Source organism: Salminus brasiliensis, chromosome 15 (assembly GCF_030463535.1).
Source record: "Salminus brasiliensis chromosome 15, fSalBra1.hap2, whole genome shotgun sequence".
Taxonomy (NCBI): domain Eukaryota; kingdom Metazoa; phylum Chordata; class Actinopteri; order Characiformes; family Bryconidae; genus Salminus; species Salminus brasiliensis.
Genome location: NC_132892.1, coordinates 31,570,251 through 31,594,226, shown reverse-complemented (window position 1 = coordinate 31,594,226; position 23,976 = coordinate 31,570,251). Strand labels below are relative to the sequence as shown.

Sequence of the window (23,976 nt, the reverse complement as noted above, 5' to 3'; positions counted from 1 at the left end):
ATCATGAAAGCTTCTACATCTAGAAAGCATCTCAATCATGAAAGCTTCTACTTCTAGAAAGCATCTCAGTCGTAAACGCTTCTACTTCTAGAAAGCATCTCAGTCGTAAACGCTTCTACTTCTAGAAAGCATCTCAATCGTGAAAGCTTCTACTTCTAGAAAGCATCTCAATCGTGAAAGCTTCTACTTCTAGAAAGCATCTCAATCGTGAAAGCTTCTACGTCTACAGTCATCATATTAACCCAACACAAGTGGAGTGTGATGTAAGTGTTACTGCTGTGTTTAACATCAGACTTTATACTAGAATGAAAGCATAGCTGCTGTTTGTACATCAGTCCAGATCTCCTTCCTGTTTAAACCAGCCGTCTCTCTCTCACACACATGTACACACACCACATTATTATAGTGAGTTTAATGAGTCAAATATCATTAGATGTTTATATAGATTTGCATGTCAGATATTCATTATAATCTGTACACTGCTAAAATATGCTAAAGTACTAACTGTCTCCCTCTCTCTGTCTCTCTCTCAGACACTGGACTCAGGAGGTTCTGGAGCGGAGACACCAACACCCCCTACTGGTCAGTTCTTAAAATAACAGAAAGGTTTCATTGGCTGGTGGCAGCTAATGCACAAACTAGAAGATCTGCTCTCACTGTAACATCAGGAACTGGACTTCAGTCCCTCATGTTGGAGTTTTTACTCTTTACTCTTTTGTTAGTGGACAATTATATGGTCCATGGGTTAATTCACACAAATTCTCCTTTAGTCTCTTTCTTTCTCTGGGAGGTGATGCAGATGACAGATCTCTTGCTCCTCTTTCATCTGTCTTTTTCCTCTAAACCAGCTGTGTGTGTTCCCCTGTAGTTATGGACAGTCTAGCTGGCACTAATCAGATGACAACAGGGGACACAAAACCTCCCACCAGTAACAACAGAGAACTCAAGCAACTGCACGATGAGGTAACACACACACATACACACACACACACACACACACACGCACAATAGGGTTTAGAAAGCTTCTCAATCAAGAGAACATCTAGAAATCATCTCCATCTAGAAACCATCTTTATCCAGAAATCATCTCCATCTAGAACTCATCTCCATCTTGTCATTTTCTCCATCTCCATCTAGAAATGATTTCAATCTAGTAATTATTCAGACAATTTGCCTTTCCTATCTACTGCATTATGCTTTACTTATCTGTGTTGATTCTGCTTTGTGTTTCTGGAGCTCTGTTCTGCTTCCTGATCCTCATCTTCACTCACAACTTAGCAAAACTGAAAATATATGTGTTCAATGCTAATACCTGCTAAAATGGGACAATATTATCATCTCTTAATAATGTAGCTTTCTATGGACAATCAGGACACACCCACTAAGGAAGAGAATGGATCAGAGGAGATCAAGTTAAAGGTAACTTACCAATCTAATCTGGTGTAAGTGGTACTGCTGTGTTTTATAGTAGAATGAAACCATAAATGATCATACATCCATCATACATCAGCCCAGATCTCCATCCTGATTAACCCAGCTCTTACATTCATGCACACCATGTGAAAGCTTCTACTTCTAGAAAGCATCTCAATCGTGAAAGCTTCTACTTCTAGAAAGCATCTCAATCATGAAAGCTTCTACGTCTAGAAAGCATCTCACTCCTGAAAGCTTCTACTTCTTGAAAGCATCTCAATCATGAAAGCTTCTACGTCTAGAAAGCATCTCAGTCATGAAAGCTTCTTCTTCTAGAAAGCATCTAAATCATGAAAGCTTCTACCTCTAGATAGCATCTCAATCGTGAAAGCTTCTACGTCTAGAAAGCATCTCAATCCTGAAAGCTTCTACTTCTAGAAGGCATCTCTGTCGTGAAAGCTTCTACGTCCAGAAAGCATCTTAATCATGAAAGCTTCTACTTCTAGAAAGCATCTCAATCGTGAAAGCTTCTACCTCTAGAAAGCATCTCAGTCATGAAAGCTTCTATGTCTAGAAAGCATCTCAATCATGAAAGCTTCTACTTCTAGAAAGCATCTCAATCATGAAAGCTTCTACCTCTAGAAAGCATCTCAGTCGTGAAAGCTTCTGCGTCCAGACAGCATCTCAATCCTGAAAGCTTCTACTTCTAGAAAGCATCTTAATCATGAAAGCTTCTACTTCTAGAAAGCATCTTAATCCTGAAAGCTTCTACTTCTAGAAAGCATGTCAATCATGAAAGCTTCTATGTCTAGAAAGCGTCTCAATCGTGAAAGCTTCTACTTCTAAAAAGCATCTCAATCATGAAAGCTTCTATGTCTAGAAAGCATCTCAGTCGTGAAAGCTTCTGCGTCCAGAAAGCATCTAAATCCTGAAAGCTTCTACTTCTAGAAAGCATCTTAATCATGAAAGCTTCTACTTCTAGAAAGCATGTCAATCATGAAAGCTTCTATGTCTAGAAAGCGTCTCAATCGTGAAAGCTTCTACTTCTAAAAATCATCTCAATCATGAAAGCTTCTATGTCTAGAAAGCATCTCAATCATGAAAGCTTCTATGTCTAGAAAGCATCTCAATCCTGAAAGCCTCTACGTTTAGAAATCATCTCAATCATGAAAGCTTCTACGTCTAGAAAGCATCTCAATCCTGAAAGCTTCTACTTCTAGAAAGCATCTCAGTCGTAAACGCTTCTACGTTTAGAAAGCATCTCAGTCATGAAAGCTTCTACGTCCAGAAAGCATCTTAATAATGAAAGCTTCTACTTCTAGAAAGCATCTTAATCCTGAAAGCTTCTACCTCTAGAAAGCATCTCAGTCGTGAAAGCTTCTATGTCTAGAAAGCATCTCAATCATGAAAGCTTCTGCGTCCAGAAAGCATCTCAATCCTGAAAGCTTCTACTTCTAGAAAGCATCTTAATCATGAAAGCTTCTACATCTAGAAAGCATCTTAATCCTGAAAGCTTCTACTTCTAGAAAGCATCTCAATCATGAAAGCTTCTATGTCTAGAAAGCATCTCAATCATGAAAGCTTCTACTTCTAAAAAGCATCTCAATCATGAAAGCTTCTATGTCTAGAAAGCATCTCAATCATGAAAGCTTCTATGTCTAGAAAGCATCTCAATCCTGAAAGCTTCTACGTTTAGAAAGCATCTTAATCATGAAAGCTTCTACGTCTAGAAAGCATCTCAATCATGAAAGCTTCTATGTCTAGAAAGCATCTCAATCCTGAAAGCTTCTACGTTTAGAAATCATCTCAATCCTGAAAGCTTCTACTTCTAGAAAGCATCTCAGTCATAAACGCTTCTACGTTTAGAAAGCATCTCAATCGTGAAAGCTTCTATGTCTCGAAAGCATCTCAATCCTGAAAGCTTCTACTTCTAGAAAGCATCTCAGTCGTAAACGCTTCTACTTCTAGAAAGCATCTCAATCGTGAAAGCTTCTACGTCTACAGTCATCATATTAATCCAACACAAGTGGAGTGTGATGCAAGTGTTACTGCTGTGTTTAACATCAGACTTTATAGTAGAATGAAAGCATAGCTGCTGTTTGTACATCAGTCCAGATCTCCTTCCTGTTTAAACCAGCCGTCTCTCTCTCACACACATGTACACACACCACATTATTATAGTGAGTTTATTGAGTCAAATATCATTAGATGTTTATATAGATTTGCATGTCAGATATTCATTATAATCTGTACACTGCTAAAATATGCTAAAGTACTAACTGTCTCCCTCTCTCTGTCTCTCTCTCAGACACTGGACTCTGGAGGTTCTGGAGCGGAGACACCAACACCCCCTACTGGTCAGTCCTTAAAATAACAGAAAGGTTTCATTGGCTGGTGGCAGCTAATGCACAAACTAGAAGATCTGCTCTCACTGTAACATCAGGAACTGGACTTCAGTCCCTCATGTTGGAGTTTTTACTCTTTACTCTTTTGTTAGTGGACAATTATATGGTCCGTGAGTTAATTCACACAAATTCTCCTTTAGTCTCTTTCTTTCTCTGGGAGGTGATGCAGATGACAGATCTCTTGCTCCTCTTTCATCAGTCTTTTTCCTCTAAACCAGCTGTGTGTGTTCCCTGTAGTTATGGACAGTCTAGCTGGCACTAATCAGATGACAACAGGGGGCACAAAACATCCCACCAGTAACAACAGAGAACTCCAGCAACCGCACAATGAGGTAACACACACACATACACACACAAACACACACACACACACACACACAATAGGGTTTAGAAAGCTTCTCAATCTAGAAAACATCTTTATCTAGAAATAATCTCCATCTAGTAATTATCTCCATATAGTAATTATCTACATCTCCATCTAGCACTTATCTCTATCTCCATCTAGTAATTATCTACATCTAGTAATTATCTACATCTAGCAATTATCTCTATCTCCATCTAGCAATTATCTCCATCTAATTCTAGAAATCATCTCCATCTAGAAATCATCTCCATCTAGTAATTATCTCCATCTAAATCTAGAAATCATCTCCATCTAGAATTCATCTTTATCTAGAAATTATCTTCATCAAGATAGCATCAAATTGTAGAAAGCATCTTCTATAGAAATGATCTTCTTTATGCTTCTCCACCTCGAAAGAATTGACACATACAAAGCTTTATTTAGAAATGAGCTCCATCTAGAAACAATCTCCATCTAGAAATAATCTCCATCTAGAAAACATCTCCATCTAGAAATAATCTCCATCTAGAAATTATCTCCATCTAGAAATAATCTTCATCTAGAAATAATCTCCATCTAGAAATCATCTTGATCATCTTGATTTAGATCTTTCCATCTTTAAAGCATCTTGCTGTAGTAAACATTTCCATCTCGAAAGCTTTTTCTTCTTGAAAGCATTACTACTTAAAGATCCTTATCTAGAAAGCATCTCCATCTATAAGGCTTCTCCATCTACAAATACATCTTTTTGTTGAAAGCATTTCCATCATGAAAGCATCTCAGTGTAGTTAGCATATCTATTTAGAAATCATCTCCATCTCAATCTAAAAATGATCTTTATCTAGAAATCATCTCCATCTAAAAATAATCTCAATATGCAAATCATCTCCATCTAGAAACAGTCATCATATTATCTTAACACACATGTAATGTGATGTAAGCAGCTGAGGACCATTAGGACAAGAGGAAATGTAAAATAATAATAAAATTATATTAAATTAAAATGTGAATAGAGGATGGTGTAAGTGGTAAGAGGATTTTTTTTTCCTCAAAAAATGTGTACCCCAAAAAATCACATGGCAGGCTGGACCTCACAGCACAGCAGTTGAGAACAGGGTGAATCCTGTCAAAATGTTATAGGCTCAGCTGATCTGATCTGATCTCTCTCTTTTCCTTCCAGACACTATATGATCCAGGTAAGTCTTAAAGATCACTCTGGCCACACAGTAGATAACTAAACCCACTTAAAATCACTATTGACTACTAATTATTATTTCCAAAATTATGATTAAATAAGACTTACATCTGCTCCTATCTATGAGTAATAGTTTGTTAAACCAGTGGTTTCCAGCCCTGCGAAGCACTGCGAAGCTGCCTGCTAGCTTTTGTCTGCAAAGTACAGCAGACTGTGGTATGCAAAATTGCGTCTACCATTTATACTGCTACTGTTTTGGCTGCACTGAGCTCTAAAGGAATGCTCGGAAAATCCCATATGGTCTAGGCACAATGGCTTCTTCCCTACTGGCTATAAATAAACACATTAAGAAACGGTCGGTCAGGAGAGTGCATTACTGTTCATGTTTGTGATTTTACTGTTTGCAGGCCAGCATTCAAATTACTCTGTTAGCTTCCCACCCACTACTTAGGAATTGCCCTTTTTTAATGCCAGTCAAAGTATCCAGATACTATTTGGACACAAAACACATGTTTGGTCAGTTGTAAACACTCTTTGTGTATGTATATCTAACTGTGTGTGTGTGTGTGTGTGTGTGTGTGTGTGTGCGCATGTGCTACAACACAGAACAAGCCACCGATATTGGTGAAGACTTCAAGCAAGAGTCAATTTATAAGGTAACACATAAAAACGCAACTGTGGTATAGTTCTGGGTTTAAAATAGTGCAGTAAAAATGCAGTATTGAGATAAATTGAACTTCTGGACCGGGAAATGTACGTCCAGTGTCCAGTGTACGGCCATGCTGTGTCGTTTGTGTCCATAAGCAGAGAACATAAGCAGGGTTTCACTCACAAAACTCAACAATCAGTAGTGCTGCAGTTCTTCTCTGCTTGCTGTAGTCTATATGTTTACACTCGTCACTCACTGTAACGTTCCAGTAAAAGCAGGTACTTAGGTACTTACTGACTCAACTTATCAACCCGAGATTTTAACTAGAAATTATGTTCACACTAGTTCTTCCCTATGTGAAAGGTGCTGTAGTCACAAGAGACATTTAGTCCAATCAGACGTTATTTAGGCCCACATTCCAGACTTAATATACGTTTATTTAAATACCTCTCAGATCCACCATGTTGAAATTACAACACTATTTTACACAGCCCCACAATGAGGAGCATATGTAGGAAAAATGTGTATTTGTCCAAACATTATTGAGGTCACTGTATTCAGAGTGTAGAGATGGCATCAACTCGCAATTAAAATGCTGTCTCGGAACTCTGAAACCATAAATTACCATGCAAGACTGCACTGTGGAGATCAGAGTTGTTAGCAGCTAGTTTTAATGGATTTCTGCAGCCGTGAGTGAGGTCTGTATTGTCATCAAGTAGTCGAATGAGGAACTGCAGGGTCCTGTAACCTTCCTAATCCTGATCAGCCCTCATGATCGGCTCAATCCGATCACATTTTTGGACAATAAATTGGCTGATACACAGCGATACTGTCTTTATTTTAATGCTTTATTTTTTTCTGTGTTTTTGCCTGCAGTGGATCAGACAGTGCAAAGTTTATTCATCAGATGCAGAATCCTGTGCCACATCTTGTACCAATAAATCCAAAGAAATCCTACAACCACTCTTTCATAGAAACAGGTAAACAAAAATGTTTTTAATGAACATTTTGTGGTTTTGGTGAAATAGGATGCGAAGTCTTCATGATGTCAGATTTTCCAGTGTCTGTAAATTTAGATGAGTTTAATAATTTAACAATAAAACCAAAAATTTGAATCTAGATCTAGGTCTCACAATGAATACCTTCACAGCAAGATTAATTTTTTTTTGATACTTCTGGCTGCTAACCACTAATTGTCTAGCACTTGTAGCCAGTGAAAGCAAGTGTTAGCAGCAATTTTTAGCTTACTTAACTTTTATCTAACTTCTACTTTTAAGTGGCTAATTAGCTAGCTAGTAGGGCAATATGTTTAGCAGAGTGATATAGGCTTTTTTTGTTTGGTGGAGATGGCAGTGCTGTCATGACGGGCTAGGTCAGACAATGAGGGTGAACACTCGCAGGGGATGGCTCGATGCGACAGTGTTTTATTAACAAATAAAATAAGGGTAGAAAATGCAGCAATATTACAGGGACAAAGGAAAAATCAAACACAACTATGACAACTTAACGTGGGAAAAGCAAAACACACACCTGAGGCTGGTGGGACTCCCATGTAACACTAATTCTGTCAAAAACAGGGCTGAAAGCAAATGTGTCAAAGAATACCGTTAGTCTAGTATGTGTTTTAAAAATCTGTGACAAGTGACCCTTTAAGATCATTTAGTTAAACCTTTATATATACAAATTCACAATAAACAAGTAATGTCCATATTCAGACATTTCAGTAATAGCCCATAAAACTGTCACTGTTATTTTAAAACACACACTTTAGAAACTTTGGAAGAAGCTTAAAATGTATACAGCTAATAAAGCAAGTTTTTAAACATTTTCCATTGCAAGTAGGACTAATATGTAATATTTAGTCTTTTGAAAATACAGTAACTGTCCGATCACTCTTCAGCAGTCCTAATATATTTGTCTGAATTATGTGTGTGAACCAGCAAACGAGCCATGCAGCCAACCAGGTTGAGAAAAGGTACCTTTAAGGTAAGCTAATTTTGGTGAAGTTTATCCATGAAGCTTGTTTCCTCTGTCTCCTCAATTAAAGATGATTCACATTATCTTTTTTGTTTATATAACATACAGACTGCAGACTAAATAACATGATTGCTATGCAATGTGTCACTGTGAGTCTTCACAATGCCTGTGGGACACCTGTGAGACATCAGCGTCTGTTTCCTGTGCTGCCTACCTCTGCCTGTCCTCCGTGTGAGCACTCCTGAACTCTCCTTTCAGCCTGAATTGTCTTCTCTCTTTTCTGCTGCTGTCCTGCTCAGAACTGCCTTCTTGCCCACCATTCCCTGCTCTCTAACTACATGAACTCCTGCTTTGATCAGCTGCTCTGATGTTTTCCAAGGTCGACATGTGTTCAATGCGATGATGTCACCTCTCATCTCCTTCCCATCCTATCTCCCACCATCCTATTTCCCCCCTTAACATCCCACTTCCCCCATTTACGCCCTTATCATTCCATCCCCATCTCCCCCCAAATGATCCTATCCTTTTTGCTCTCATCCGTCCACTTTTCTTATTAACTCTTGTTCCATTACCCCTATTACCCTTGGTTGCTGGTTTCATTTCTTTCATCCCAGTCTCCACCCCATTTCGTCCCACCCTTTTCCTCCTTCCCACATCCCTTTTCAGGTCTTTGGCTCCCAGGTCCCCTGACTTAATATTCCCAAGAGGATGGGCTTCCCTACTGAGTCTTAGTTGTGTTTATGGTTTCTTCCTACTTCTTAGGGATTTTTCTTGGCCTTGCCTATTCAAGATTCAAGATATTCAAATGCACACAGTTTAATTCAAATTGTTTTCATTTTAAATTCAATTTAATTCAATTAAATTTGACCATAACAGACAAATTTTAAAATTGATTTTAACAGCTGAACATTTGTTTCTAAAGCCAGAAAAAAGTATTTTCTTACTATTTCTTACTATTTCTTACTATTAATATATACTATTTTGCAATCATACTCATACATTATGTTAATGGTATGTTCAGGAACCGATACATACACATAAGCCAGTCAGCGAGGTATCAATAAGAAGGTCTGCGAGGGCTGGGACGTTCAATGGTGATGACAGGTGAGACAACTCTCCAGTTTTACCCCGTTTATGTCTGGAGTTTTTTGCATGAATTTTACTCATAGTGCTGTTTATGTTTCAGTGGTGTGTGGACAGAGCCCGAGTATGAGCCCTCAACATCTTTTATTGACTCCACTGTAGATTATCTTGGGTAAGACATAAGGTTTCTTGCATTTAAAAATGATAGAACTGTAGTTTAAGAAACAAGCATTTAAATTATCACTTTGAGCACAAGAATATAGAGAGCTATTTTAACTGCAAGGACCCTCTGTCTTGCACATCATAGATCCACTCAGTAACCGTTAGTCGATGGGAGAAGTAGGCGCAGGGGTGAATCTTCTTGTCAGCACCCGGGCGTTGGGACAAAACTGCCCCTATGCCAACTTCCAAAGCATCAACCTCTACCAGAAAGGGTAGGTTAGGATCAGGAAGTTGCAAAATGGGGGCAGATGTTAGTCAACATTTATGTTCTTTGAATGCTTTCTTAGCTTCAGCAGTCCAATGAAACAGTCCCAGGAGTTAGAGGGTAAGGGCGAAGCCCAGAAAGCATTGAACTAGTCGGAAAGAGGTGGGGCAGGGCCACTTGGAGGCCACTTACACCTAGAAACCATAAACCCCAGTTTCATAAAGAGGTGGTTCTCTAGGTCTAGCTGCAGGACGATGAGAATATCGCCCAATTAGACCAAGGCTTGGATGCCGAGTGCCTCCCAGAGGACCTCATGGATGAGATGCTGGAAGATGACAAGTGTCCAGTAGGGGTAACGTACACAGTCTTCTATTCAACAGAACAGATGCCCCCTATGAGGGGATGTGCCATGCAGTAAGTCAATGGCACATTCAAAAGACCGGCGGTGGGTTTACCAATACAATCCAATAGTACTGGGACCCTCTACTAGGGGTAAGCCTGGACTGTTACGAGGTGGCAATTCTGTAGATAGGAAAGCTGGAAGATATTGAATTGTCACCATGTGTATTTTATCCCAGATATGGGCAACCACTTGGATGGACTCAAATGCAGAACAGGAAGTATTGCAGAGAGTGGGGTTTGAACAAGGGTTGGGAAAGCTGTGCTCTACCCACTAGTAGTGCCTGTGACTGTGGAGGTCCTAAGAGGCCCCCTGCATAAAGCAATAAAAATATAAGATAAAAGTATAAGATAGAGCCAAAAATATAGATAAATAACTTCAACTCTGGGAATCGAACCCCTGCTAGAGTATAGCAGCGCCTCAAGGGAAAAGGGAAGGCAGTAAAAGAACTGGTTTCTGAGGGCAAAAACACAAGACTGGTGGCAGAAAGGTGGTGGTGCAGGCGACAAGCATGTTAAAAGTAAAGGTTTTAAGACCATCTCCAAGCAGCTTGATGTACCTGTGATTACAGTTGCACATATTATTCAGAAATTTAAGATCCATGGCCCTGTAGCCAACCTCCCTGGAAGTGGCCACAGGAGAAATATTGATGACAAATCAAAGAGATAATACGAATGCTAACAAACATTTCTAAAGAGATTAAAGGTGAACTTCAAGCTCAAGGTGTTATGGTGTGGTGTGGGGTTTGAACTCAAGTGCAGTCAAAGTTTGTTTTATTATGATTAAATGAAACTACTCCTCTTATGGTGTGTGCTTTGTGACTGTTGGGCTTGAACTACCAACCCTGGTAATGGTAGCCCAGTGTATTTCCACTGTGCCACCACAGCTGTGAGAAATGGCAGTATAAACACTGATCATAAGCAACAGAGAAAACGGCAGGAAAACAAACAAAGGAAAAACCAGGAGTGATGTTTACTCAAACTAAAGACAACAACTCAAATGCTTTTCTCTTTTAACCTCAGCTTTTCGCTGTTCACAACTTAAACTTTTCTCTTTTTTGTTCACAACTTAAACTTTTCTCTTTTCTCAACATAAACCCACTGTTACCGTTCACCCCTCTACAAAGGTGCGATGGGGAATTGTGTGTATTTATACCATGCCACACAAGTGGGTCTGGTCAGCGTTGATTACCACTGGGGATTCTGGGGCTTGGAGTTCTTTGCTCCAACCCCACCAGCTTTCATACTTTGCTGGCCGGGCCCCCTGCTGGTGGCTGACGGTACATGCTGCCTGCTCACACAAGGAACATCAGTGTCAGATCGCACCATCTGTCACTGTTTGAGCCAAAATGGACTTCATGGGAGACGACCAAGGAGGACACCATTGTTGAAAACAAATCATAAAAAAGCCAGACTGGAATTTGCCAAACTACATGTTGAAAAGCCCCAAAGCTTCTGGGAGAATGTCCTATGGACAGATGAGACAAAAATGGAACTTTTGGTCAAGGTACATCTGCTCTATATTCACAGATGGAAAAATGAAGCATATCAAGAAAAGAACACTGTCCCTACTGTGAAACATGGAGGAGGCTCTGTTATGTTCTGGGGCTGCTTTGCTGCATCTGGCACAGGGTGTCTGGAATCTGTGCAGGATACAATGAAATCTCAAGACTATCAAGGGATTCTAGAGAGAAATGTGCTGCTCAGTGTCAGAAAGCTTGGTCTTAGTTGTTTTGGGTCATTATCTTAACAGGATAATGACCCAAAACACACAGCTAAAAACACCCAAGAATGGCTAAGAGGAAAACACTGGACTATCCTGAAGTGGCCTTCTATGAGCCTTGACCTAAATCCTATTAAGCATCTTTGGAAGGAGCTGAAACATGCTGTCTGGAAAAGGCACCCTTCAAACCTGAGACAACTGGAGCAGTTTGCTCATGAGGAGTGGGCCAAAATACCTGCTTAGAGGTACAGAAGTCCCATTGACAGTTACAGGAATCGTTTGATTGCAGTGATTGCCTCAAAAGGTAGTGCAACAAAACATTAAGTTAAGGGTACCATCATTTCTGTCCAAGCCTGTTTCATGAGTTTATTTTTTTAAATAATTCTGTTGAAGCATGGCTGAAAAGCAATGTCTGACTTTCATTGGTTAATTTTCATAGCATTATTATTTCTTATTACTTTTGTCAGATTCAAGTTATTTCTGTGACCATTGTGGGTTTTTCTTTCATTAACCGAGGGGTAACAACAATTGTGTCCACGTGTGTAAATTGGTTATAAATGCAGCAATAAGCCAAGAGCCTCTGATGAGCAAACATAGCATTTTAAACATTGGGTTTAAAACACAATTTGTCTAACATGTTGTTAGGTCCACCGTGGAAAACGAACAAGACAACAAGCAAGATGACAACCAAACAGTCAGAAATGCACACCAGCAGGAGCTGGAATGTGAAGCTGTGATGGTGAGCATTACCTTGTAGAGAAGTTTTGCTGTTTTCTCAGTAATATTAGCATTTTTTGGAATTTAGATATAAGTGAAATATACAACATCTGTTTATATGCATTCTTAGTGCATCTGAAATTAGGTCATTTTAAGCTGGGTATAGCCACACCAGTTGAGATTAGACTTCCAAACACAGTACATCCCTCTTCTTTTTGTTTAGAAACCCTTTTTTGTACTTTTTATTAATAATTCTGTTATTATAATTATTTTTATGTTTCTTTGAAGAAAAACAGAAGCGATTTCATTTGGAAGGCCAGTTTCATTCTAGTGGCAGTTTTAATGTTGGTTGCTGGCTTGTTTACACACTTCAAAGGTAACTGAATATTCATTTTCAGTTTAACAAAGTATTACATCACCAAAAAGATGCCATATCACTGTAACCTTCAGAGTAGCAGTTGAAGAGCTGATATTGTGTTTGTGGCTGTTTAAGAACAAGAGGTTGACCATCATGAGCTGAGACTAATGCTGGTGGGTAAAACTGGAGCTGGGAAGAGCGCGTCAGGAAACACCATCCTGGGTGATGAAGAGGCTTTCAGGGTCGAGGCGTCTCCAGCGTCTGTGACTGCTGACTGTTGGAGGAAAAACAAAGCTGTAGACGGAAGGAACGTCACTGTGATCGACACTCCGGGGGTCATGGACACCTGGCTGATGTCTGACCAGGCAGCTCACCATGCACCTAAATGTATCTATCATTCTGCACACAATCCTCATGTGTTCCTGCTGGTGGTCAGAGTGGGGAGATTCACGCAGGAGGAGTTAAACAGCATGAAGTGGATTCAGGAGAACTTTGGGGAAGTAGCTGTGAAGTTCACCATGATCCTGTTCACTGGTGGAGATCTGCTGGAGGGGAAACCCATTGAGAAGTTCATCAGTAACAGTTATGAGCTTCAGAATCTTGTAGACACCTGCGAAGGTCGATATCACGTCTTCAACAACTATGACAGAAGTAACCGCATTCAAGTCACTGAGCTGTTTCAGAAGATAAAGCTGATGTTGCATGAGAACATGGGCTACATGTACACAAAGAAGGTGTATAACAAGGTCCAGGAAATCACCAGAGAAGAAGAGGAACTGAAGAGGAAGCAGATGATGAAAAAGCTGAAAGAGGAGGAAATTAGAAATATTGAAAACAAAGAAAAAGAGGTCAGAAAAGAGGAGGAACTGAAGAGGAAGCAGATGATGAAAAAGCTGAAAGAGGAGGAAATTAGGAATATTGAGAACAGGGAGGAAGAGGTCAGAAAAGAGGAGGAACTGAAATGTAGTAAAGTTGGAAAAGAGATGCAAGCAGGAGACCAAAGAATGATGAATGAGATGGCAAAGAAATTAAGAGATGAGCAGTATGAGAACATGAAAAGTAAGGCAGAGTTAGAATGGGCTTTTTATTATTCACTGTTTTTTAAAATCATGGCTGCTTACTTCATTTTTAGAGTAGTCGTATATTTATTTTCTTTACGCAAAAAAAGTACTGGCTCCATTTAACCTAAAGCCAGAGCCAATCAAGTGCAACAACCTCATTGAGGATGACTATTTAAGAGCTCAGAAAGAGGCTTATGTTGCTGGATCTTTGTCTCCACATGATCCAAGACAGTACAGTCTGTATTGCTAGAGTGTTGAGAGTTCTCACGCTTAGTTGCAATCTGTGCAGATCTTCCATTACCTGTTTTTCAGTTTCAGAAATTGTTGTTGGATGCTGGGATAGAAGTAAAACACCAAAGACCAAGCATATTTTGGTTTCCGACTTCAAGTCCAGCTGTGTTAGCTGTCTGCTGAGTTGTCAAGTTGTCAACCAGGGCATTACAATTATTGTTATTATAATTACAGGTAGTGTTTCCTAAATTTGACCTATAAATACCTATAAAGTCTATAAAATATCCTATTTCATCATCTTTAAAGCTTGATTTCTGTTTCATTTCTGTTGCTTGGAATCATGTAATATTGTCTTAATTTGTGCTTCATGAATTTACAATGTCTTTAACAAATTAAACCTAAATAATTTAAAAAAATGTTGCTCCATATATTGCTGAGTTTGTTATTTTGCTAAGACCTGACGTTGTGAGTTTAACACATTCTGCTTGCCTCGCTGTCCAAAGGCCTTTACAGTGCGTTGGCCTCACACCCTTGCCCCCTTTGACAGGTGCAACTGCATCCAGTCTCTTTTGCCTTCTTTGGGGTCTCAATCACAACAGTTTCTCCTTACCTGTATAACAAAGCCCCCCTCTGTAGTAAACAGGCCATCTAACTTGCTGCACGATCAGCCACCTCCAGATTACTTGCCTGAATCAATTAATGCTCACAAGCAACTCCACCTTTTAACGGCCATCTCCACCCTTATCCATCATTAATTTGCTTCCAACTCAGTCAATCCTTATCATCTACACTACCACTTCACTAGACGTTTTACTCCTGAATCACACGGCCTCAAACTCTCATGTCAAGTTCTCTTCCAATTATCGGCGTCTCAATCGGCGTCTCAATCAAATTTGATTTGATTTGTTTCATGTTGTTCTGAGTAGAACAACATGACTGAAAACCGGCATTTACTAGACAATTGGGACCCACTACCCTTCAGATTGTCTGGATCCTTTTAGAGCTTAGTGGCGCTTGGTTGGAAATGTATGAAAATCCAGTTATGGCTGTATTTGGCTAGAGTTGCGGCTCTGAGGAACACAGTAAAATGCCTTAAAGCTTTTGCTTCGACCGGAAACAAAATCTAAAAACAAAATCTTTTCACTTCGCAAAGCCACACTTCTCTCTATAGCCATCATTTTGATATACAGTGGGGGAAAAAAAGTATTTAGTCAGTCACCAATTGTACAAGTTCTCCCACTTAAAAAAGAGAGAGGCCTGTAATTGACATCATAGGTAGACCTCAACTATGAGAGACAAAAAATCACATTGTCTGATTTTTAAAGAATTTATTTGCAAATAATGGTGGAAAATAAGTATTTGGTCAATAACAAAAGTTCATCTCAATACTTTGTTATATATCCTTTGTTGGCAATGACAGAGGCTAGGCCACTCCAGGACCTTCTTACGAAGCCACTCCTTTGTTGCCCTGGCAGTGTGCTTGGGATCATTGTCATGCTGAAAGACCCAGCCACGTTTCATCCTCAATGCCCTTGCTGATGGAAGGAGGTTTGCACTCAATATCTCACAATACATGGCCCCATTCATTCTTTCATGTACACGGACCAGTCGTCCTAGTCCTTTTGCAGAGAAACAGCTCCAAAGCATGATGTTGCCACCCCCATGCTTCACAGTTGGTATGGTGTTCTTTGGATGCAACTCAGCATTCACTCTCCTCCAAACACAACGAGTTGTGTTTGTACCAAACAGTTCTACTTTGGTTTCATCTGACCATAAGACATTCTCCCAAAACTCTTCCAGAACATCCAAATGCTCTCTAGCAAATTTCAGAAGCGCCCGGATATGTACTGGCTTAAGCAGGGGAACACATCTGGCACTGCAAGATCCGAGTCCTTGGCGGTGTAGTATGTTACTGACGGTAGCCTTTGTAACGTTGGTCCCAGCTTTCTGCAGGTCATTCACTAGGTCCCCCCGTGTGGTTCTGGGATTTTTGCTCACCGTTCTTGTTGAGGGCTGAGATCTTGCGTGGAGCCCCTGATCGAGGGAGATTAGCAGTGGTCTTGTAGGTCTTCCATTTTCTCATTATTGCTCCCACAGTAGATTTCTTCACACCAAGCTGCTGCCTATTGCAGATTCAGTCTTTCCAGCCTGGTGCAGGTCTACAATTTTGTTTCTGGTGTCCTTCGACAGCTCTTTGGTCTTCACCCTAGTGGAGTTTGGAGTGTGACTGTTTGATGTTGTGGGCAGGTGTCTTTTATACTGTTAACCAGTTCAAACAGGTGCCATTAATACAGGTAATGAGAGGAGGACAGAGAAGCCTCTTAAAGAAGTAGTTACAGGTCTGTGACAGACAGAAATCTTGCTTGTTTGTAGGTGACCAAATACTTATTTTCCACCATTATTTGCAAATAAATTCTTTAAAAATCAGACAATGTGATTTTCAGAATATTTTTTCTCATTTTGTCTCTCATAGTTGAGGTCTACCTATGATGTCAATTACAGCCTCTCTCATCTTTTTAAGTGGAAGAACTTGCACAATTGGTGACTGACTAAATACTGGTCTCGTCTCATCTGAAACTTTTTGAACTCAAAAGCCCTGACAACGTTGTACAATTTGAGATCAGGGGACTTTGTACCATGGACTTTGTACCATGTACCAGCATTGTGCATCCATTCACGGACAAATTTCTGAATTGTTAAAAAAAAAGAATGTGTTTCTACAACCTAAATTCAGTTAGTGTGAAATGCATTTCTTTTATTTATTTATTTATTTTTTATTTATTTAAAGACTCTATATTGCATTCTAAAATGCAATTAAATATTTGAGTTTTATACTAGTAGTGATGTTAACTTAATAATGTTTGACATTTTAAATATAAAATTGGGATCAATATATACCATCATAAATAGTTATTATGAATAAAATCACTGCAATAATCATTCGAGTGCAGATGTGTGACAGAGCGCATTAGCACTTATTTTAAATAAATTAGGACCCCAGGTAAAATGATATGTACTACTACTACGTGTGTGTGTGTGTGTGGCTTATAATGGCACATTAAATACATTATGTTTTAATGTTCTTTCCGATATGTTAAATTCAATAGATAACGTGTCTAAAATGTTTGGAAAAGTGAAAGTAAACACTCATAACCTGAGCTCTGACTGTGATTGGTTCACGGGAGTCACATGGCGAGCTCAGCACTGAAGCTCTGGGGAGAAAGCAGAAGCTGCAGCAACAAACCCACGACTCTGAACAGGTGGAGGCATCTCTAACTTCTACACCTGAAGGGACCCTGGCTCTACACTGACGTCATTACACCGTTCACAGGTGTGTGTTTTCTTCCAGAAGCTCCAGCGTAGCGGCAAGGTCAGTGTGTCTCCTGTCCTGTCCTGTCCTGTCCACCCCTGTCCACACAGCCACAGCTGTTCTGTTTTATAAATTTTGACAAAAACCTTTTATGACCTTTTATAGGTCAGCAAGTTGGTGGACTATTATTTTATATTATTATTGTTGTTGTTGTTTTTGTTGTATTAAAATATTATATTAACATCTTGACCAGCATATGTTTTATTTTTGACTTTGACAGTACGGTTATGGTGGTTCACTCGCTTGGTCTCGCTCTTTGACAGTCCCGGTGAACTCGGTCACGGGCTAAGCATGTCAACCAGCTAAACCAGCCTGGCCGGGTTAGGCTGGGTTTTCTATGGCCGGGAAAACGACTTTGACCTATTTATTATCTTATTATATTATGGTCTATTCTAACTAGCTATTGGTCTATTCTAACTTGCTAAGGCTTTTCTTGGGTAAATAGCAAAGCACTTTGTAAGTCGCTCTGGAGAAGAGCGTCTGCTAAATGCCATAAATGTAAATGTAATGTAAATTTATTGAGCAATGCAGGAGTACATTAGGGTGATCCCCAAGAATCACCGGACAGTGCAGACAGACAGTACAACACAATGCAGACAGTGCAGAAGAGACACAGAGTGCAGACGAGAATGTGTAAATAAATCAATCAGAGACTGAGACAGTAGTGGGAAGTAGGGTTTAACTATGTTAAAACCAATAGAGTGCAGTACAGGTTAGTGCTGTTCTCTAGCAGCTATGTCTAAAATAAACAACAGGAAAGAGTCCAGTGACGTAGTGAGGTAGCATGTAGTGCAATGCTTTCACATTGTCTGGGATTCACATTGGTTGAATGAGTGTGAGTGTGTGTGTGTGTGTGTGTATGGAGAAGTCCATCCATTAAGTCTCTGGAGTTGAGAAGTCAGATTGCTTGTGGAAAATAGCTGTTTCTATTGTTGTAGCACTTGCAACCATGGTCAGCATTTGTGATGGACACACATGGAAACCCATCAATGCAGTTAACACCAACATAAACACCAGTGGAGCGGTGGGCGGCCTTTGCTGCTGTGCCTGCTGAGCAGGCTCAGGTGCCCAACCATGCCTGAAAATTGAAGTCTCAACCCTGTCATCAATAACCCGTTGCTCGAACCATATATGGAATAGAGCTGTTGTTTGTAAATTACATTACTTTACTGGTTATCTTTTTGTTTTGGGAATGCATTTACACACAGCATCACAATGCAGAGATGTATAGTAAGGAAGTAGAAATACTTCACTACTGTACTTAAGTACTAAAATACTGTATCTGTATCTACTGGATACACTTTTACTTCACTGCATATTTTGGAGGAGTTTAATACTTTTACTCTGTAACATTGTTTGTTTATGTGCCGCATTGTTACTCGCTACAATTATAAAAACGGTATGAATCATTTCAAACCCACATTATCACCTCCAGAGCGCTAGATGGCGCTGTCACCGGGTTGGATGAAGCCATCTCAGCATTGAGCAGAACAGGCAATCGAGCCGCGAGCGAGCATGCTGCCATTCTTACTCTCCTCACTACGCTGCTGCAGTGAGGACACTAACTCTAGAGCTCTGTTAGTTTATCTCCAGATGGAAGAAGAAGAACCACCAAAAGAACCTCCTCCATCTTCATCTCCTGCAAATACTCCGAACGGCCTGAGCTCTTTCAGCTGTAGTCTACAGAGAGTGAAGCTCAGGGGTTTGATCTGCTCTCCTCACTGGTTTTACAGATGAAACTCTTGTATGTGGCGGGTTGAGTCAGGTCTGAGTTTGTTTAGAGAGTGAACTGAAGACTCGTGTTCATGAACTCTGTCTTCTACAGTCCTGTCCTTCTCATACAGCCAGAGGAACTGAGACCGGCCTTGACACAAGTCTGAGCATCTGAACTAATATAAACACTGATACCCAAACTTTTGTAAGAACTACAGAACACAGTACTGTACTTTTACTGTCAGTACTTAAGCAGTACTTTTTAGAATACTAAACTACTTGCAGTACTTAAGTACAAAAACATTGAGTACTTTAATACTTCCACTAAAGTCTGGAGCTTAAAGAACTTCTACTTCCACTCAGTTCACTTTTCTGATAGAGCTCCTGTACTTTTACTCAAGTCTGGGTCTCCAGTACTTTAGACATGTCTGCATCAGTGTCAGTAATTCATCCCTTGTTGTAGATCACAGGTCAGTCGTTTACAATTGGGTAATACATTCATACAGGGGTGTTCTTCCACATCAGTCAGGAGAAACCCAGCCCAGCTCTGTTAGACTGAAACCAAACCCAAATCCAGTTTTTGTGGTTTATTTTTTTTTAGGATGAACATTTTGTCTGCAGATGATCAATTTGACAGTCAGTGGGAGGAAAATGATCACTCTCTACCTTGCCCACCCAATTTCTCAGAAAGGTAAGGTAAGGCGAAGCTCTACAACCTCTGAACCTCATGTCAGACTTGAATGGTCTGATACAGCTTGTTACGGCTAAGTGTGGGACAGATCCGTGCAGTGTGTCAGTCCTTCAACTGGACTGAGTACAGTTTCAGTTTAATTAACTGAGAAAATGTTAAACATGGTAACCATTTAAAGCCCAGGGTATCATATTTGATATGTATTTGAGATTTGGAGATCTCTGCAACATCAGTGTGATAATTACATAACGCATTATTATAAATCAATATAGTAAATAAGTAATTTACTAGTAAAGAGTAAATAATAATAACAGTAATAAAGTAGTAAAAAATAGTAAAAAAAAAGAGTACGTCCAGTGGCCCCCCGCCGGGCCGGACATTCCTTTACAGACGTCCCTGTAGTTACTGAATAATACACCTCAGGGAGTAATAAGCCTTGTTGAGTGTTGAGGGGTTAAACAGGTTAAAAAATGAGCAATAAATTCTAGATGTGTCAAATATGATACAAACTTAAAGTCAGAAACTTTTTTTTTCTAATAATTGGTCTGGAGGACAAATATGTTTTTGGCAGTTACTTGTTGGTTTAGGCTTTAAAGGGTTAAACACAGTGATTTACAGTGAGTTCCACCAGCCTCATCTGGACTGTAAATGGATTGGCTAGGTGGGTCTCAGAGAGTAGTGATGCAATATAATGCATAAAAATGAAGGTTTGGTAATTGCAGGTTAATGGAGAGTATTTTATGTTTTACCTTCAGTGAACCCAAGCTCCTAAATATGAGACTGGAGCAGGGAGAGAATGACCAACAGCCAGACCTCAACTCAGCTGCTGGACGGAGTAATATATACCCAGGACAAAGACGGTAGGCAGAGAAGCTAAGCCACTGCTCTCAGAAAACCACCCTAGAAGAACGAAAGGCTGTTCTGAGAGCAAAAGGAGGCCCTTCCCAGTATTCGTATAGTGTTAAAGTTATGCCAATCCACTAACCTCCAGCTTCAATCTACACCATTTAAATTAGTTTTATTTTATAAACCAGTGACTGTAGAACACATGGAGAGCTCAACATCTCTCAAAAGTGAAGAGACCACAGGTTTAGCGTCTCCTCTGGCTGGTTGCAGTGTAATGTGTAGCTCCGCCCATCATCATATGTTTTATTGACAAAACTCCGCCCGTTTTCCATCTCATTTTCATCCTCCAAACTTTTTTTCCATCTCCAGTGTCTCCAGACTCCTGCAGTTAGTCTCCCTGTTCTAATATTGGCCCATTTTTATTTTCCCCAGAAATCAGTTTTTAACTCTTACTCTGCTCTATCGTAAGAAGGCGGGGCTACACTTAAGAGTGAAGGCAGTGATTGACAGACCGGAACAGCTGCGTTGTAGAGGAACTTCCATGAGCTCCACTTTTACTGTTGGAGCTGTCGTCCACTTACCGGACAGACTGGAAATAGAGGGGGAGAATCCACTCTGCTTCTGCACTGGAAGCTCAGGGAAGACGGTCTGAGACACTGAGGCCTGGTTTGGGAGAAGGGGGTGGGTCTACCAAATGGGAAGGTGGTGAGTCTGGCTCCACCTCTGGTGTCTACTGTGCAAAGTCAGGTAGCAAATTTGGCAACATGGCGGACAGTCTGGGCTTCATTTCTGTAGAACGTGAGGGAACGGCGGTCATGTTTTCTACAGTCATTGGCTGAAAAAAACAACTTTGCATAAACTTTGCATATTTTTGTTGCATACTTCACTACCTGTCCAAAAATTGTGAACAGTTCCACAGTGAACAGGTAACTGTTGGTCTTTATTATGTCTATAACTGTCAGTTCACCCCTCTGTAAACAGGCGAGTGCCCACGGGAACACAAACAGACGTCACAAATGAGGATCTCCAGAAAATGAAGGAAGAATTAGAACGTATGAAACATCAGACTGAAGGGCTGTTAGAGGTACATCATACTATCAAAGCACTTAAAATGAGAATCAACTTCACCTCACCTCACTTATCAGAATGATAAATATGCTTTTCACCTCTTTCTGGTAGAAAACCAGTGCTGCATTTCCTTGGAGGGCTTTGATGGTGGGAATCATTGCATTGTTTATTACATTTCTCTTGGCTTTTAAAGGTAAATCCACATTCAGATTCATTAAATACTCTATATGTCCAAATCCCCATTTCTGACACAGATGTGCAAATGCACACACACAGCCTGTTCAGTCCCTGTGTAGAAGAAGTACTGCCAATAGAATAGGACTCTCTGGAGCAGATCAACATGAACCTATTGGCACCATGCTGCCTGATGTCAGGCGTGGGCTGGAGGGGTATAAATAAAGCCCCCCAGCATTGAGAAGCTGTGGAGCAGTGGAAGAACTGTGTTTTCTGGAATGATGGATGGTGGTGGAGCTCCATCCAGTACTCTTGGGATGAGTTGGGGGGTTAGGGACCTGACGTCACTAACACTCTTGTTGGTGAATGCAGTCAAATCTTCACAGCAATGCTCCTCCTCCAAAATCTAGTAAAGAGCCATCGTCCCTGGACAGTATAGACAGTTCTCCAATAAGGCTCTTTTTAATCCACTTGATTAATCCCCAGAAGAAACCGTGAATGAGCAGGTGTCCCAATATTTTTGTCCATTTAGCGTACGTGAGCCTTTACTTTCAGTTGCTGTTATGACACCCTGGAGCCACAATAACGTTCCAGGAGCTGATGATCAGTCCTGCCTAACAGGTTGGAGGAGTTTTGGAGGAGATTCTAGATTCTTCCTTCCACAACTGCTTTAAGATCACAGAAGTTCACGTGGGTTCACTTCTAGGTTTAGGGCTGAGATGAAGCTCTGGTCCTGGAGGCCCACTGAGCCCCTGACCAACAGATCAGCTATCCTAGCTTCTACCTTAGCATGACTTGTGTTGTTCTGTCGTTTAAGAACAAGAGGTTGACCATCATGAGCTGAGACTGATGCTGGTGGGTAAAACAGGAGCTGGGAAGAGCGCGTCAGGAAACACCATCCTGGGTGAAGAGACTTTCAGGGTCGAGGCGTCGCCAGCGTCCGTGACTGCTGACTGTGTGAAGAAAAACAAAGCTGTGGGCCAAAGGAACGTCACTGTGATCGACACTCCGGGGGTCATGGACACCTGGCTGATGTCAGACGAAGCAGCTCACAGAGCGCATGAATGTATCTCCATGGTTGTTCCTGGGCCTCACGCGTTCCTGCTGGTGGTCAGAGTGGGGAGATTTACACAGGAGGAGGTGAACGGCGTGAAGTGGATTCAGGAGAACTTTGGGGAAGTAGCTGTGAAGTTCACCATGATCCTGTTCACTGGTGGAGATCTGCTGGAGGGGAAAACCATTGAGAAGTTCATCAGTAACAGTTATGAGCTTCAGAATCTTGTAGACACCTGCGAAGGTCGATATCACGTCTTTAACAACTATGACAGAAGTAACCGCACTCAAGTCACTGAGCTGTTTCAGAAGATAAAGCTGATGTTGCATGAGAACATGGGCTACATGTACACAAAGGAGGTGTATAACAAGGTCAAGGAAAACAACAAGGAGGAAGACATAAAAAGGCAAAAGCAGATGAAGGAGGTGGCGATTAAATTACGAGACGAACAATATGAAAACGTCAAATTAAAGGCAGCGCTGGAACACACACAGAATACCATTACCCAGTTACAGACTGCTCTTTTAGTCTCAGGTGTGCTCTGTATATTATTTCTGTGTATTAGTTGTAATCTGCTAAAGTAAGTCACTGGATTTTCCCAACTAACCAAAAAAAGCTTCTGCGATGCCCTACCAGTGGATGCTCTCATCATAGTTCCTGCTCTACTTTCGTGTGACTTTTTTGTCCAAATGCAAATAAATATTTAATAACAGCTTATTAAAACAAGCCTCCCTTCATGAACCACCTTAAACTGATCCACCTTAAATTAAAATAATTCCATTGCCGGTTCCGTTACTGATTTGCTGACACATACAGTACTGTGCAGAGGTGCTCAGACTTTATTTAAATAATGTGCTTTTGTATTTAAAACCTATGCATAGTTAAATAAATAAATATAATATTATAAATAAAATAAATAAATAAACTATTCAAATAACTAAATATAAATAAACAAAGAAATATAATAAATAAATAAAATAAATAAATAAATAAATAAACTATTCAAATAACTAAATATATATAAATAAATATAATAAATAAAGAAACTATTCAAATAAAAATATTCATGGACAGAGCGT

At 40.2% G+C, this 23,976-nt stretch overlaps 2 protein-coding genes across 2 annotated transcripts; both read left to right on the top strand.

Moving 5' to 3' along the window:
* Nucleotides 1-865: 865 nt before the first annotated feature.
* LOC140536151 (uncharacterized) lies at nucleotides 866-14,872 on the top strand. Its single transcript, XM_072657813.1, has 13 exons — nucleotides 866-963; nucleotides 1,354-1,419; nucleotides 3,722-3,770; nucleotides 4,056-4,150; nucleotides 5,342-5,357; nucleotides 5,963-6,012; nucleotides 6,882-6,985; nucleotides 7,946-7,991; nucleotides 9,004-9,086; nucleotides 9,169-9,237; nucleotides 12,260-12,353; nucleotides 12,620-12,707; nucleotides 12,825-14,872. Exons 1-13 carry the CDS (start codon nucleotides 871-873, stop codon nucleotides 13,871-13,873), a joined length of 1,902 nt encoding a protein of 633 aa, XP_072513914.1. The 5' UTR covers nucleotides 866-870; the 3' UTR covers nucleotides 13,874-14,872.
* A 6,493-nt stretch (nucleotides 14,873-21,365) lies between these two features.
* On the top strand, nucleotides 21,366-23,481 carry LOC140535536 (GTPase IMAP family member 7-like). The gene is made up of 4 exons (XM_072656935.1): nucleotides 21,366-21,399; nucleotides 21,564-21,685; nucleotides 21,781-21,862; nucleotides 22,661-23,481. Exons 1-4 carry the CDS (start codon nucleotides 21,366-21,368, stop codon nucleotides 23,479-23,481), a joined length of 1,059 nt encoding a protein of 352 aa, XP_072513036.1.
* The last annotated feature ends 495 nt before the right edge of the window (nucleotides 23,482-23,976 follow it).